Source organism: Polypterus senegalus, chromosome 12 (assembly GCF_016835505.1).
Source record: "Polypterus senegalus isolate Bchr_013 chromosome 12, ASM1683550v1, whole genome shotgun sequence".
NCBI lineage: Eukaryota > Metazoa > Chordata > Cladistia > Polypteriformes > Polypteridae > Polypterus > Polypterus senegalus.
The window spans coordinates 156,855,295-156,870,510 of NC_053165.1; the positions used below are offsets into that span (position 1 = coordinate 156,855,295).

Here is a 15,216-nt window from a genome sequence, read left to right on the forward strand (position 1 = left end):
CAGTGGGTTTCTTTCCATAAAAGCGGCCATCACCCTCAGGATGGCTTTGGTAGTGATGTCTTCATTGGTGAGGTCATTCAGGCCCACGTCTGAAGATTCTCGTTTGGGGAGGCATGCAAACGCCCACCCAATGAACAGAATCAGCAGCCCAGAATGGAGATGTATGTTCTTCTGCCCATGGCACTCGTTCTGCTCCTCTCTACTTTAATAAATACGAGTGTCTTGACACAAGGAAATGTTATGTCATACATTTGGGCTTGATTTGGTTCTATTGCCAAAAGGTGCCACCCACCGCCAACCAAGAAAGAAAGAAAGAAGAGTGTATTTTTCAATTGTGTAATTTGTCTGTGAAGCTCCAATTGCGAGCATCTCAAGCTTCTCACTCTTCCACATGCAGTTTTGTGTGTCGCTCGTCCTTCTAAATGAGTTTTCAATGTCTTCTTCTAATTGAGTCCACAGTATATAAAGTCTTAACGTTTTGAGGGAGCATTTATATCTATAATATAGTGCCTTTCACTCTGTATATCTAACTGGCCACAGTGTGGGTTAGCGGGCCCTGAAATGGACTGGCACTCTGCCCCAGTGCTTCTGGGATAAGCAGCTCTGCAACCCCCATGCCAACCCTGAATTACATTACTCACGTTTGAGAATCTTATTTTTATGCAGTGAATTCACTTTAATCAATTGATAAGAGAATTCCCCTCCCACCCACTCAGCAAAATAGTGTCAAAAATCACTTCAATCAGTTACAAGACCCTCACCCCCCACCCTCAGACAGGGGTGGTGGTCAATGAGAGAATGTGAAGAGGGTTAAAACCGAAGAGACAAAAGGTGTTCTAAGCTTGAGCGTCATGCCACTGCAGACAGATGTGATTTATACTTTTAAAATAGTGTGTGCGCCATTCATCTCGGGCATCGCCTAAAATGGGGGGCTTGATAGCAGCTGAAATGGAAAAGCCTTCTGATTTATTGAACTACAACTCTGAATGAGGAATGAACATAGAAACTAACTATTGACCTTCCTGCAGACATCACAGAGCTCCTTAACAAGTCGACTGAGGTGTGGACAGCCCTCCAAAGTGTCTTTTCCAATCAAACAAACAGCTCAGGTGAGAACAGTTATAATTGTATTACCTTTTTATATTTACAGAACAATAGATTATACTCAATTTTGGACTTCCAGGGAGAGAGTGGGGTGGTACCTGGGCTCTGGCCCTATCTTGGGTTAACATTTCAGGAAGAGACCCTAATGTAGCTACTGGGATCGATGTGTGATCACACTTTCTATGTTCGACTGGCATGGTGGTGCAGTGGTTAGCACAGTGTGATGGTGCGGGTCTGGCTCCTAGCTCCCTCATCCTGTTTCGGGAACCTGACACTGACCCATCGATAACATAACCGGATGAGCGGGCACATGGGAACAAATCACACTTGGAGCAAAGGGATGGTGTAAAAGTGTCCTGTGCTTTTGTTAACAAAAATCAAAACAAATGTTCCCCAATAAAGTGCAGTGTACAAAAAACAGTCCATAAATAAATGATCCTTTAACAGGTGACAAGTGAAGGTTAAAATCCCTAATAAATAAATCCTGTAAAACAAAGTTAAAATACTGGAAGGAAGTTGTCATTTTAAGAAAAACCCGATGCCTGTTCAAAACTGGCGGCTCCCCTGTTTATCCCATGCGGGCCTTGCAACAGGGGAGTTGCCTTATCCACAGGTGCGGTTGACCTTCCACTGGCCCGGCAGCTTTCCATCCCAGGGTACATACAGGTTCCCTTGTTGGACTGAGAATTGGGTCCCCAATCACAAGGGTGGTCACGCTGGGGCTCTCCCTCCCAAGCCTTCTCGACCGTCTATAATCCTGGTCACTCACACTTATCTGAAATGGTCAGCAGGAGTGGCCCAATGCTTCTGCCCTGAATGTCGGCCAAACAGTCTTCCAGGGCTCTCGTCCTAGCTGCCTTCCTTTTCTGACCTGCTTGGTTGCTTGTGCTTGTTGTTGTTCTTCTTCTTCTTGTGCTTCTTCTTCTTCTTGTGCTTGTGCTTCCTCTTCCTTTGCTTGTGCTTCTTCTTCTTCTTCTTCTTGTGCTTCTACTTCTTCTTGTGCTTGTTCTTCTTCGTCTGCTTCTTCTTCTGCTTGTTCTACTTCTTGTTGTGCTTGTTCTTCTTCTGCTTGTTTTTGTTCTTGTGCTTGTTCTTTGTCTTCTTCTTCTCATGCTTGTTCTTCTTCTTGTTCTTCATCTTCTTGTTGTGCTTGTTCTTCTTCTTCTTGTACTTGTGTTGTTCTTAACCTCCATCATTGTTTCTTCCCTCGTGATCTCCTGTGCTGGCCCGTATTTATATGGCTCCGTGGGTGCAGCGTCTCAATCACGCACCATAGGAAGCCGATGAAGCAACTGCATCTCGCAATTGCATGTGCAGGTGCATCTCGCCCCAACTACCTCATCAACTCCCTACAATTGCGTGAGCTCGCCAAACTGATTACTTATTAAAACTTGGCCATCCGTTCAAAGCTGTGGAGCCGCTATATCACACATAGATTTAGCATCCTTGGTTGGAATTCTGTGCTTAGTGGAGTTTTTACATTCTGCCCTTTTCTGGGCGGTGTTCCCACTCACAACCCCAAAAAATGTCAGGTTAAGTTAACTTTCAGTTTGAACTCGTCCCCTTGTGGATGTGTGCGTGAATAAACTCTGCAGCAGACGGGCAACTTGTCCAGGGCTGATGTTGTTTTTTATTTTGTCTTGTGACCTCCTGTACCAGTGCATGCTCCCCAACTTGACGTGACTTGACTTGACCTCTGCTCTTGACTTTTGTAACTCTAAATTACATTAAGCAGGTCTGACAATGTTATGTTCTTTCTAATTGTGCAGACCCTGCGGAGTGCTGCCATGGGTGAGTTAATATGAAACATCTTACTGTACTGCATCTCACTAATGCTTAGGGCACTGGCAGGGTTTGCTCACCTCGTACCTGTCACTGACCCATCTTGTCCGTTTACATTGTGTGCTTAGCCACCTGATGTAGCAACCAGTGACTGGTAGAAGTAAAACTAAAATGTGATTACGAGTTTCATTATATCTCATAAATACCATTAAATCTGGAATTAGGAGGGAGGTTGCAACAGGGGAGTTGCCTTATCCACAGGTGCAGTTGACCTTCAACTGGTCTGGCAGCTTTCCATCCCAGGCTACCTACAGGTTCCCTTGTTGGACTGAGAGTTGGGTCCCCAATCACAAGGGCGGTCACGCTGGGGCTCTCCCTCAGGAAAAGAAAGAAGTAGTGAAGAGTAATAATGTGGAAAAAAATTATGAATACAGACCCTCCCACCCCACTGGAATGCCCTGATTTAAGCAATAAAACACAGGCTGGAGAAAGCGTCAATCATTATTCTTTATTTAAATCTCCAAAAGAGCCAAAAAGCATCAAATTAGTGTCCTCTCGCTCTATTTATACAATCCATTGATTAGGTCACTATTCTTTAAAAGGAATTCATTACAAATTCAGAAAACTTTTAACATGATTGGTTACACCGAGTTGCTAACAGGGCATCCAGATGTTGATACCTTAGATGAGCACAATTTGATCGATAGTCCTGTTTGCTTAGGATGTACGTGACATTTTAAATGTATTATTTTTATTCTTATTTTAGGAGATGTGTGAATTTCACCACACACACTGTTTCTCATGGTCAAAAAGAAAAGAACAATGGCATATATATATATATATATATATATTATGCTCCAGCTGGGTACAAAAACAGGAAACGTAATGCCATAAATATAACATTATTCTCTTAAGGGTTTATATAAAATAACAAGAAATACATTTATCATAGTGAATAATAAAATAACAGTGTCGGCTTTTAAGCATAAGCTCAGAAGGATACGAGACTCGGACACATGCCAGGTGCACACTGGACCAGGGTTCAAATTCAATTCTTACCATTACCACACTTCACTTTACCACAGTAAGACCTCATCTGGCCTCCCCAGTACCCTGTATTGGATTAATCGGGTTTGATGATGACGTGATATGACACAATCTTTAAACCTCTTAAATGGTGAAGGCCTGGAAAAGACAAACTCAAAGCTTCAGATTGCCTGCTTAACCAGAGTGTCGCGAAGACAGCCATCTCCAGAAATTCTGGTATGACGTACATGAAGGCTGCTTTAAGACGATTACAAAAGGAGGTACGGTGACTAAAAGATAGATTTTTCTTTTTTCTTAGCAGAGTCCTCCTATCATTTCTGCCCAGACGGATGGCACAGGGGATTCACACACAGCTGTTACTATTTGTCAACTGACCAAAGAAACTGGACCAACTCCAAAATGTATTGTGAGTCTCAACAAGCGCACCTCGTCATCATTGAAGACCAGAAAGAACAGGTACTGCTTACAAAGAGAAAAGATGGTACCAAGTTCCGTGGGGGGTAAAGGTCAGTGCTGGTGCCTCACAGCTAGAGAGTCCTGGGTTCGTTTCAGCTCAGGTCCTACCTATGAGGGGTTTCCTCCCATATTCTATGGAAGTTCAGGATAAGTTGATTGTCATCTGTAAATTGACCCGGGGAGTAGGAGTGAGAATGCCATGTGATGGACTGGTGCCTCATCCTCAGTGCGACATGACTCCATGAATTTAGTATTGGACGGAGTGATGGAAGGATGTTCAGTATTTAATGTCATTCCTTGTGATAGTGTTCACTGTGGAAGGTGCTACTGGGATAGTGAAGTGATGAATGATCTTAATAATTCATAATATAATTCTTTACATTTATATAGCACTTTTCTCACTACTCAAAGCGCTTTACATCGTGAGTGTGGTGCACCTTCAGCCACCATTATTATGAAGAATCCACCTGGATAATGCAACGACAGCCATTATCGCATCACTGCACTCACTGCACATGAGCTATTAGGTGGTAAAGTGGTAAGAGAGATAGCCAATTAGAGGCAGGGGATAATTAGGGGGCCAGAAAGACCAGGCCCCGGTGGGCAATTTATCCAGGACATCAAGATAAACCCTGCTTCTTACGAAGGATGCCCACAAAGAGTCAGGACCTCAGTTTTACATATCATCTGAAGGACGGTGCCATTTTTATAGCACAGTCACCCGTCACTGTACTGGGGCTTTAGGATCCACACACAGACCACAGGGTAAGTGCCTCCTGCAGGCCGTGCCAACACAAAAAGAAAAAAGAGAAGCTTCTAATGGCAAACCTCTCTCTAAATTATCTAAGAATAAACCAGCATGTGTGTGTGTGCTGCCATTAAGTGTTCATCATGTCAGGCCTAAAGGGCATGTCCTCTGCTTCAATGCCATCAGTGAAATGAACTGTCATCAATGTATACCTTTTTTTGTATTTTTAGGATTTTATTTACAAATTGGTCAAAAACAAAGAAGTCTGGCTTGGATTTAGTGATCTGGAGACAGAAGGCACCTGGGTCTGGGTGGATGGTCTCCCTCGAAAAGAAGTGTAAGTGAGAACAGGACCACCTAATTGGCTGGTTTGTCTTGGTTGACGTCAAGTCTAGAGGAGCTAGCTAAAGTCTTCTGGGAGTGACCTCTGACCCTGCTCATAGTCAGTCCAGGGAATGTCTTTAAGTTTCAGTCTTTGGGATGCCACTAGTTGAGCGTTCGACGGATTCAGGCCACCAAAGTAGTTGATGTGACCTGCCGAATGAGGACTTGCAAATGTGAGGAATAACCTCTGGGCCTTGTCTTTGGAGTTTTTCTAAGAGAACTTCACTGTCCAGGACCTTATGATGGCACATTCTATATTGTTCATGGTCTTCTAGCACTATCCTTATGCCTCCCTTCATGGAAGAAAAAATGAAACAGACAAACTGACAAAAATGAAATTTCAAAAAAAAAAAAAAAGCAAAGAGAAAACACACAAATCCCTTACAAAAATGACACACATGTACAATATATTTAAAAAAATATACTATTTCCTATATGAATATATTTTACAGTATATTATAAAATACTTTAAGCATAAATATATTATGCTATCTTGAAATATATTGAAATGTAAATTATTGTCATTTTGATTATTGCAACATATTTTTCACAATATAAAAATATATTTCCTAATATATTTTAAAAACTAATAATAATTTATTATAAAATAATACAAAGGGAAAATACCCAAATCCCTTACAAAAATGAAATCTACAGTGGTGTGAAAAACTATTTGCCCCCTTCCTGATTTCTTATTCTTTTGCATGTTTGTCACACAAAATGTTTCTGATCATCAAACACATTTAACCATTAGTCAAATATAACACAAGTAAACACAAAATGCAGTTTTTAAATGATGGTTTTATTATTTAGGGAGAAAAAATCCAAACCTACATAGCCCTGTGTGAAAAAGCAATTGCCCCCTGAACCTAATAACTGGTTGGGCCACCCTTAGCAGCAATAACTGCAATCAAGCGTTTGCGATAACTTGCAATGAGTCTTTTACAGCGCTCTGGAGGAATTTTGTCCCACTCATCTTTGCAGAATTGTTGTAATTCAGCTTTATTTGAGGGTTTTCTAGCATGAAGCGCCTTTTTAAGGTCATGCCATAGCATCTCAATTGGATTCAGGTCAGGACTTTGACTAGGCCACTCCAAAGTCTTCATTTTGTTTTTCTTCAGCCATTCAGAGGTGGATTTGCTGGTGTGTTTTGGGTCATTGTCCTGTTGCAGCACCCAAGATCGCTTCAGCTTGAGTTGACGAACAGATGGCCGGGCATTCTCCTTCAGGATTTTTTGGTAGACAGTAGAATTCATGGTTCCATCTATCACAGCAAGCCTTCCAGGTCCTGAAGCAGCAAAACAACCCCAGACCATCACACTACCACCACCATATTTTACTGTTGGTATGATGTTCTTTTCTGAAATGCTGTGTTCCTTTTACGCCAGATGTAACGGACATTTGCCTTCCAAAAGTTCAACTTTTGTCTCATCAGTCCACAAGGTATTTTCCCAAAAGTCTTGGCAATCATTGAGATGTTTCTTAGCAAAATTGAGACGAGCCCTAATGTTCTTTTTGCTTAACAGTGGTTTGTGTCTTGGAAATCTGCCATGCAGGCCGTTTTTGCCCAGTCTCTTTCTTATGGTGGAGTCGTGAACACTGACCTTAATTGAGGCAAGTGAGGCCTGCAGTTCTTTAGACGTTGTCCTGGGGTCTTTTGTGACCTCTCGGATGAGTCGTCTCTGCGCTCTTGGGGTAATTTTGGTCGGCCGGCCACTCCTGGGAAGGTTCACCACTGTTCCATGTTTTTGCCATTTGTTGATAATGGCTGTCACTGTGGTTCACTGGAGTCCCAAAGCTTTAGAAATGGCTTTATAACCTTTACCAGACTGATAGATCTCAATGACTTCTGTTCTCATTTGTTCCTGAATTTCTTTGGATCTTGGCATGATGTCTAGCTTTTGAGGTGCTTTTGGTCTACTTCTCTGTGTCAGGCAGCTCCTATTGAAGTGATTTCTTGATTGAAACAGGTGTGGCAGTAATCAGGCCTGGGGTGGCTACGGAAATTGAACTCAGGTGTGATACACCACAGTTAGGTGATTTTTGAACAAGGGGGCAATTACTTTTTCACACAGGGCCATGTAGGTTTGGATTTTTTTTCTCCCTAAATAATAAAAACCATCCTTTAAAAACTGCATTTTGTGTTTACTTGTGTTATATTTGACTAATGGTTAAATGTGTTTGATGATCAGAAACATTTTGTGTGACAAACATGCAAAAGAATAAGAAATCAGGAAGGGGGCAAATAGTTTTTCACACCACTGTATGTAAAATATAGAAGAGCTGCTGCCTTGCAGTAAGGAGATCACAGATTTGCATCCATGGAAAAAAAAGATCTCTATCAATGCAAAGAATGATTATTATTTAAAGCTATATTGCTACATATATGAACATATTTTACAATACAGTGGAACCTTGGTATACGTCCTTAATTTGTTCCAGACCCTTTGACTTATACCAAACAGGACGTATACCAAACAAATTTTTGCCATAAGAAATAATGGGAAAACGATTCATCCGTTCCCATGAAAAAAAAAATCCTATTGCTATTGGCATATTATACATTGACGGGGTTGTATAAAATAATTTAAACACTGCTTAATACTAAAATACATAAATACAAAAGCAATTAGATGAAATAAATGAAAATTTTACCTCACTTTACTTTTTAATAACATCTTTGTTTTTCACAATCGTAGATACCGTCGTTCTCGGCAAACGGTATGCAGCAGCCAATTTCCCGGATACGCATGCCATCTTCATACTTTTCAACAATCAATTCAAATTTACACGAAAAAACACAAAATCACGTTGTGACGATACAGGTTTGCTGTATGTTCCCATCTGCTGCCGGGGAGCCCTTGAACCCTACACTGTCGGTAATGTACCTGTGGTGAAAAAGTGCAAAGTGCTTTTATTAAAACAACTAACAAAACAAGGTTTTCAAATTAAAGTGCAGTCTCCAAAGTTCCAATAAATAATCCATAAAATCAGAAGTGAAACGTGGAGGTTAAAAACAATAGAAAAAAGTCTTCTTAAAAACAACAAAGTTAAAATAGAGCAGGAAGCATTGTTTAAAAATAAAAAAAAAAACAAGAAGAAGCCCGGTGCCTTTTTACCTGGCGGCTCCCCTGCTTCCCAAAAGGGGAGTCGCTCTACTTGCAGCTGACGTTAACTCTGCCTACTTCACTCACTCGCGCTCTCTCTCTCTCTCTCTCTCTCACTCTCTCACTCCGTCCGTTCTTTTTTACTCCCCTTCTAGCTGACTGGCACTTCTGTTTATCAAGATAAGCAGCCCCAGGAACTAATCATGAATGCGGACGGTCCCTCACAAGTGCACTTTGGTGAGAAACGCCCACATCGCTAATCGCCCTGACAACCTCCAGCCACATAACCGCCACGCCCCCTCACCAAGCTGCGAGCGCGGTGATTATTTATTTTAAAGCTGGACTTTGACAGGAGCTGTGGACCCGCTATATCACACACGTGAAAGTTCACAGAGAGTTATAGCGCGGGTTGTTCACTGAATGCTAGAAACTGGCGCACTAACGCTCGTGGGCAGTCGTGGCTTTGTCTCAAGAGAGGGAAACAAGGTTAGCATGCGAGTCGTATTCCAAACAAAGGTCGTATACCAAGCAAAATTTTTCGGGTCCAAACAGGACGTATACCAAGTTGGACTTATTCCAAAGCAGACATATACCAAGGTACCACTGTATATTATAATATACTTTAAGGATAAACATATTATGCTATCCTGCAGTATATTGAAATGTATTGTAAAATATGTATGTATTTGTGTCATTTTTGAATATTGCTATATTTTCCAAAATATAAAAATATATTTCATAATATATTTTAAAAACTAGGAATAATATTGTATAAAACTAGAAAGACAAAATCCTCAGATCCCTTACAAAAATGAAATATGTTTTTCTAAAACTACTGTATATTACTATCTATGTGAATATATATTACAATATCTCATAAAATAATTTAAGGATAAATATATCATGCTATCTCGAAATGCACTGAAATGTATTGTAAAATACTGCGGTGGGCTGGCCACCCTGCCCGGGGTTTTAGTTCCTGCCTTGCGCCCTGTGTTGGCTGGGATTGGCTCCAGCAGACCCCCGTGACCCTGTAGTTAGGGTATAGTGGGTTAGATAATGGATGGATGAATGTATTGTAAAATATGTAAATTACTGACATTTTTTTATATTGTAATATATTTTCCAAAATATAAAATTATATTTCGTAATATATTTACAAACTAAGAACCATATATAATACATTTTAGAAGCTATTAAAATGTACTTCTTAAATATACTGTAAATTGTAGGTATAATATTCTGTACAAAATATTTCAGAGTTTGTATTTCAAGGTACTTGTCATTTTTGTATACTATAGTATATTTTAAAAATCCATTAGCCACATCCTTGACAATATCATCCAATCGATACAGTCATGCCCAAAATTATCGGCACCCCTGGAATTTTCCAAAGAAAATGCACCATTTCTCCCAGAAAATTGTTGCAGTTACAAATGTTTTGGTATACACATGTTTATTTATTGGAACAACACAAAAAAACAGAGAAAAAAAGCCAAATCTGACATCATGTCGCACAGAACTCAAAACTTAATATTTGGTTGCACGCCCTTTGGAAAAAATAACTGAAATCAAGCGCTTCCTATAACCATCAACAAGCTTGTTACGCCTCTCAAATGGAATTTCCGACCACTCTTCTTTTGCAAACTGCCCAAGGTCTCTCAGATTTGATGGGTGCCTTCTCTCAACAGCAATTTTGAGATCTCCCCATAAGTGTTGAATCGGATTTAGATGTGGACTCATTGCTGGCCACTTCAGAACTCTCCAGCGCTTTGTCTTCAACCATTTCTGGGTGCTTTTAGAGGTATGTTTGGGGTCATTGTCCTGCTGGAACACCCATGACCTCTGACGCAGACCCAGCATTCTGACACTGGGTGCTACATTGCGCCCCAATATCTTTTGGTAGTCTTCAGATTTCATGATGCCTTGCACACAGTCACGGCATCCAGTGCCAGAGGCAGCAAAACATCCCCAAAACATCTTAGAACCTCCACCGTGTTTGACTGTAGGTTGTTCTTTTCCTCGTAGGCCTCATTCTGTTTTCTGTAAACAGTAGAATGATGAGCTTTACCAAAAAGCTCTACCTTGGTCTCATCTGTCCACAAGACGTTCGTCCAGAAGGATTTTGGCTTCCTCAAGTACATTTTGGCAAACTCCAGTCTGGCTTTTTTATGCTTCTGTGTCAGCAGTTGGGGTCTTCCTGGCTTTCCTGCCATAGCGTTTCATTTCGTTCAGATGTCGACGGATAGTTCGAGCTGACACTGTTGCACCCTGAGTGTGCAGAACAACTTGAATATGTTGTGAAGTTGATTGGGGCGGTTTATCCACCATTCGGACTATCCTTCGTTGCAGTCTTTTATCAATTTTTCACTTCCGTCCACGTCCAGGGAGATTAGCTACAGTGTCACGTGTTGTGAACTTCTTGATTATGTTGCACACAGTGGACAGAGGGACCTGAAGATCTCTGGAGATTGTTGATATTTTTCCACAATTTTTGTTCTCAAGTCCTCAGACAATTCTCTGCTCTTCTTTCTGTTCTCCATGCTTAGTGTGGCCCATTCAGACACACAACACAAAGGCTGAGTCAACTTGTCTCCATTTTAACTGGCTTCAGGTGTGATTGCTATATTGCCAGTTTCTTGCCAAAGGGGAGTTCAAACGAGCATCATATGCTTGAAATAAAACGATTTACCCACAATTTTGAAAAGGTGCCATGAATTTTGTCCGGCCCATTTTTGGAGTTGTGTGTGACATGATGTCAGATTTGGCTTTTTTTCTCTGTTTTTTTGTGTTGTTCCAGTGCACATAAAGGAAATAAACACGTGTATACCAAAACATTTGGAATTGCAATAATTTTCTGGGAGAAATGGGGCATTTTCTGGGAAAATTCCAGGGGTGCCGATAATTTCGGCCATGATTGTATATCATAAGAGTTTCTTACATTTAAATACATTCCAGACCAAATCACACTGTGACACCACAAGTTATAAACGTATTATTAGCCGAGTACAAGTAAAAAGTAAGGCAGTAATTTGCAGCCCTCTTCGGCTGACATGGTCACCTACCTGAACTATTTTTACTGAGTTCAAAGTAAACTGAAATCTTTGGGATGACTGTCTTTAGCTTTTTCCAGTCGTGAATGGTCTGCCACGGGTCTGGACGCCCAGCATGCTGCATGTCTTATACACAATACATCTGGCAATGTGATTGTTACAATATAATAAGAGAAATAATGTTTCCTTATATTTCAGACATAATCTTAAAATTATGCATTTGAACTACATATACTGTATGTTACAATATATTGAAAGATATGTCCACATATTTTTTGGATTTATTGCAAAATATTTCAATTTAGTAAAGGAATTGCACCTAAAAACACTAAAAATCATGACACTAGAATTAGCACCATTGTGCTAATTAAAAAGGTAAAGAAAAAACGAAAAAGGGGAAAACCCCTCCAGTTAACCAGTGACTGACCAGTTAGTACATAGGCACCTGTGCAGATCAGATTTGTGAAGTTTGGTCTGAGCCTCGACTAGGGGTCCTCAATTACGGTCCTGGAGGGCCGCAGTGACTGCAGGTTTTCATTCTAACCATCTTCTTCATTAGTGACCAATTTTTACTGCTAATTAGTTCACTTCTTTTGCTTTTGTTTGAATTAACTTGACTCGGACCCCTTAGTTCAGGGGTCCTCAATCACAGTCCTGGAGGGCCGCAGTGGCTGCAGGTTTTTGCTCCAACTCAACTGCTTAATAAGAAGCCCTTATTGCTCAAGTAACACTTCTGCTTCACTTTAGTGGTCTCGCTTGTTAAGATTTTGAACCCTTATTGCTTATTTTAGTCATAAACAGCTGTATTCTTAGTTTTTAATGGCTCCTAATTAGCAATAACATGCAAATGACAAAAGAGACCAGCATTTTACCATTTAGCTTGTTACCATTTACACCTCTGTGTGTGTTTATCATGCACTACTGGGTTTAATTAAATACTTGGAAGGAAAGTGAAGAGAAAAAAGTGAAGGACTGAGAATTACTCCTCCATTTTAGCCCATTTGGATGATATCCTTAGATGAGGGAAGAAAATCAGGTTGACATAGCAGAGTTAAAGCAATAACAAGCCATGAAATTAAGTTATTGGCAAGAATTGCTTTTTAATTAAGCTACCGGGTTAGAACAAAAACCTGCAGCCACTGTGGCCCTCCAGGACTGTGACTGAGGACCCCTGGGCTAGACCCTCATCGTTCCACCACTGAATTCAAACAGAAGTGAGTGAGCAGACCCTAAACAGGTAACTTGTATGGACAGACTGTAATAAGTGTCATCCCTAAAGCAATGCCCAACAGTACACAGCTGCTTGATGTAAGTGGTGCCTACTGGGCAAGAACAACAACAATATTTATTTCTATAGCACATTTTCATATAAATGATGTAGCTCAAAGTGCTTTACAGGATGAAGAAAGACAAGATATATAAAAAATAAAATTACTCAATATTAATTAACATAGAATAAAAGTAAGGTTTAATGGCCAGGGAGGACAGAAACAAACAAAAAAAAAAAAACTCCAGACGGCTGGAGAAAAAAAATAAAATCTGCAGGGGTTTAAAAGGCCACGAGACCACCTGACCAGCCCCCTCTAGACATTGTGCCTAACATAAATGATCTCAATCAGTCCTCAGGGTCCTCAAGAAGAGCCTTAGGACATATTAACTAGACGTCTACTAACTACAAGTGGGCATTGATCCTTGCACTGCTTCTATAGTCTAAGGGTTTGATTTTACTAAAGATTACTTGGGCAGTGTGGGCAATGCAGGATCTTTTTGGGTTGGTGGGCTGACATGATATTACCATTCATATGATACATCTGGACTTTTTTCTTTTCAGAACATTCTGGAATGAAGGGGAACCAAATAACAGTGATATGAATGAAGACTGTGGCAGCATGCGTCCCGAATCTGCCACATGGAACGACTTGCCATGCGCATTTCAAAGGGACTTTGTGTGTGAAAAGACTGCTTCTTTCAGTTGTGCTTTTCAAAATGTGTAGCATGGTGCACCAATGCCCAATGGCATGATGGCTGCTTGGAAAAGAAAATCTCATTTGCCTTTTTTTTTCCTTTTACTGTGTCCTTTTGAATGTCTGAATTGTACTGTACACTTTGCTTTGCCTTAAATCACTTTGTACCCTCTGCAGATCACAATATAATGACCATTAAGGGGTGTCTCAGACATAACTTTTCCAGGTTTTTTTTTTTCCTTTCATGCCTTTACAATAAGGGCTTCTTCATCCTAACTATAAGAACAATCATACAAACTCAATTCTTTCATTTCTATTGCTACTCTATTTTCCACCTCCATCCCTCAAAGGTGAGCTTTGTCCTTCTCCTCTCCCAACATGAACTTTCCTGGCAGGGGCAGATGGCTTCTTTTTTAAGTCTGAGCCAGAAGTACTTCTAACGTATCATTGACGTAGCCAGGAAGAACTTGTGGGTCGGGCTGGACCGCCACCTGACAGCAGACCATACCAGTGATACCCTAGGACCTCAACAGGACTGTCCATCAGAACTACACCTCTAGGATGCCAGTTCGAGCCTTCTAGGACATCTCTCTCTCTAAATATAAAATCCAACGTCTGTCCACTTTTCGCAAGAGAACTACTTAACGGATTTTTTCTCTAGAATTTGCTTGAACATTCTGGTTGATTTTGCAACTTGTGTCATCGTGCTAAGAATCAGAGTTCTCCTGCAGGAGTGATGTATTTGCGCTAATCCGAGAGACATGCAGCGGGCCGAGGGGAGGGGGAAGTGTGACGTCAGGAGTCGGGAGCCGGGCAGGACCCTCCACACTGTCCTGTTTCACTTTGACGCGAGTGGAGCCACGGGGGACGGCTAGTGTGAAATATAAAGTAATGAATGTACAATTTCAGGCATTCATAACCAGTTTTTAAGTCTCGATTTGTTATAATTTGTATACTAACAATTATTTTATATAATCAATTTATATGAACATTTCCTTCAATAATAGACACATTGTGTTTGTGTTGCATTGCCAGTGTGCTGTGTGATGATTCCAATCAATGTGTCCTATTGTCAAGCACTTCTAGCGTCCCACTATGCCGCAGCTGAATTTGATCACACAGACACACATATACTAATAATAATAATTCTTACAAAGTGCTCACTACTTAAAGCCCTTTGCAAAAGAACCAGGATACGAACCCATGATCACCTAACTGTCAAGCAGCAGCAGCTCTAACACTGTGCCACCTGCTCATCATGCAAGTAAAGGCATCTGATAATTACTAATATTTTTTTTTATTATAAAGTATCATAAATGAATAGTTTCAAAAACATTTTTTAAAAAGCTACTTTGAAGCAAAAATGGTCCTTATTATTTCCGCCAGCACCCTGTTGGCTAACAGTACTGATGACGGCCGTGGTTAACCCAGGCCTTGAACAATCTGGTATGGAAATCTGTATTGTTGATCGCATTATGATCTGGCAAAATTTTACACTGGATGACTTTCCTGACGTAACCCTCCCCATTTATCCGGGCTTGGGACCACCATGTAGAAACACACTGATTTGT

At 40.7% G+C, this 15,216-nt stretch overlaps 1 protein-coding gene across 3 annotated transcripts in view; it reads left to right on the forward strand.

The window, feature by feature from the left end:
- LOC120539998 (C-type lectin domain family 4 member E-like) overlaps positions 1–14,264 on the forward strand; it is a 34,142-nt gene extending 19,878 nt beyond the window's left edge. The window contains exons 6-9 of one of the 3 annotated variants that reach the window (XM_039770424.1): positions 1,029–1,109; positions 4,232–4,389; positions 5,368–5,474; positions 13,513–14,264. In XM_039770424.1, coding sequence (XP_039626358.1) covers positions 1,029–1,109; positions 4,232–4,389; positions 5,368–5,474; positions 13,513–13,675 — 509 coding nt within the window. In that variant the 3' untranslated portion in view covers positions 13,676–14,264. The remainder of the gene's footprint in view (positions 1–1,028; positions 1,110–4,231; positions 4,390–5,367; positions 5,475–13,512) is intronic. The other 2 variants (XM_039770425.1, XM_039770427.1) reach the window with 2 other exon arrangements.
- The last annotated feature ends 952 nt before the right edge of the window (positions 14,265–15,216 follow it).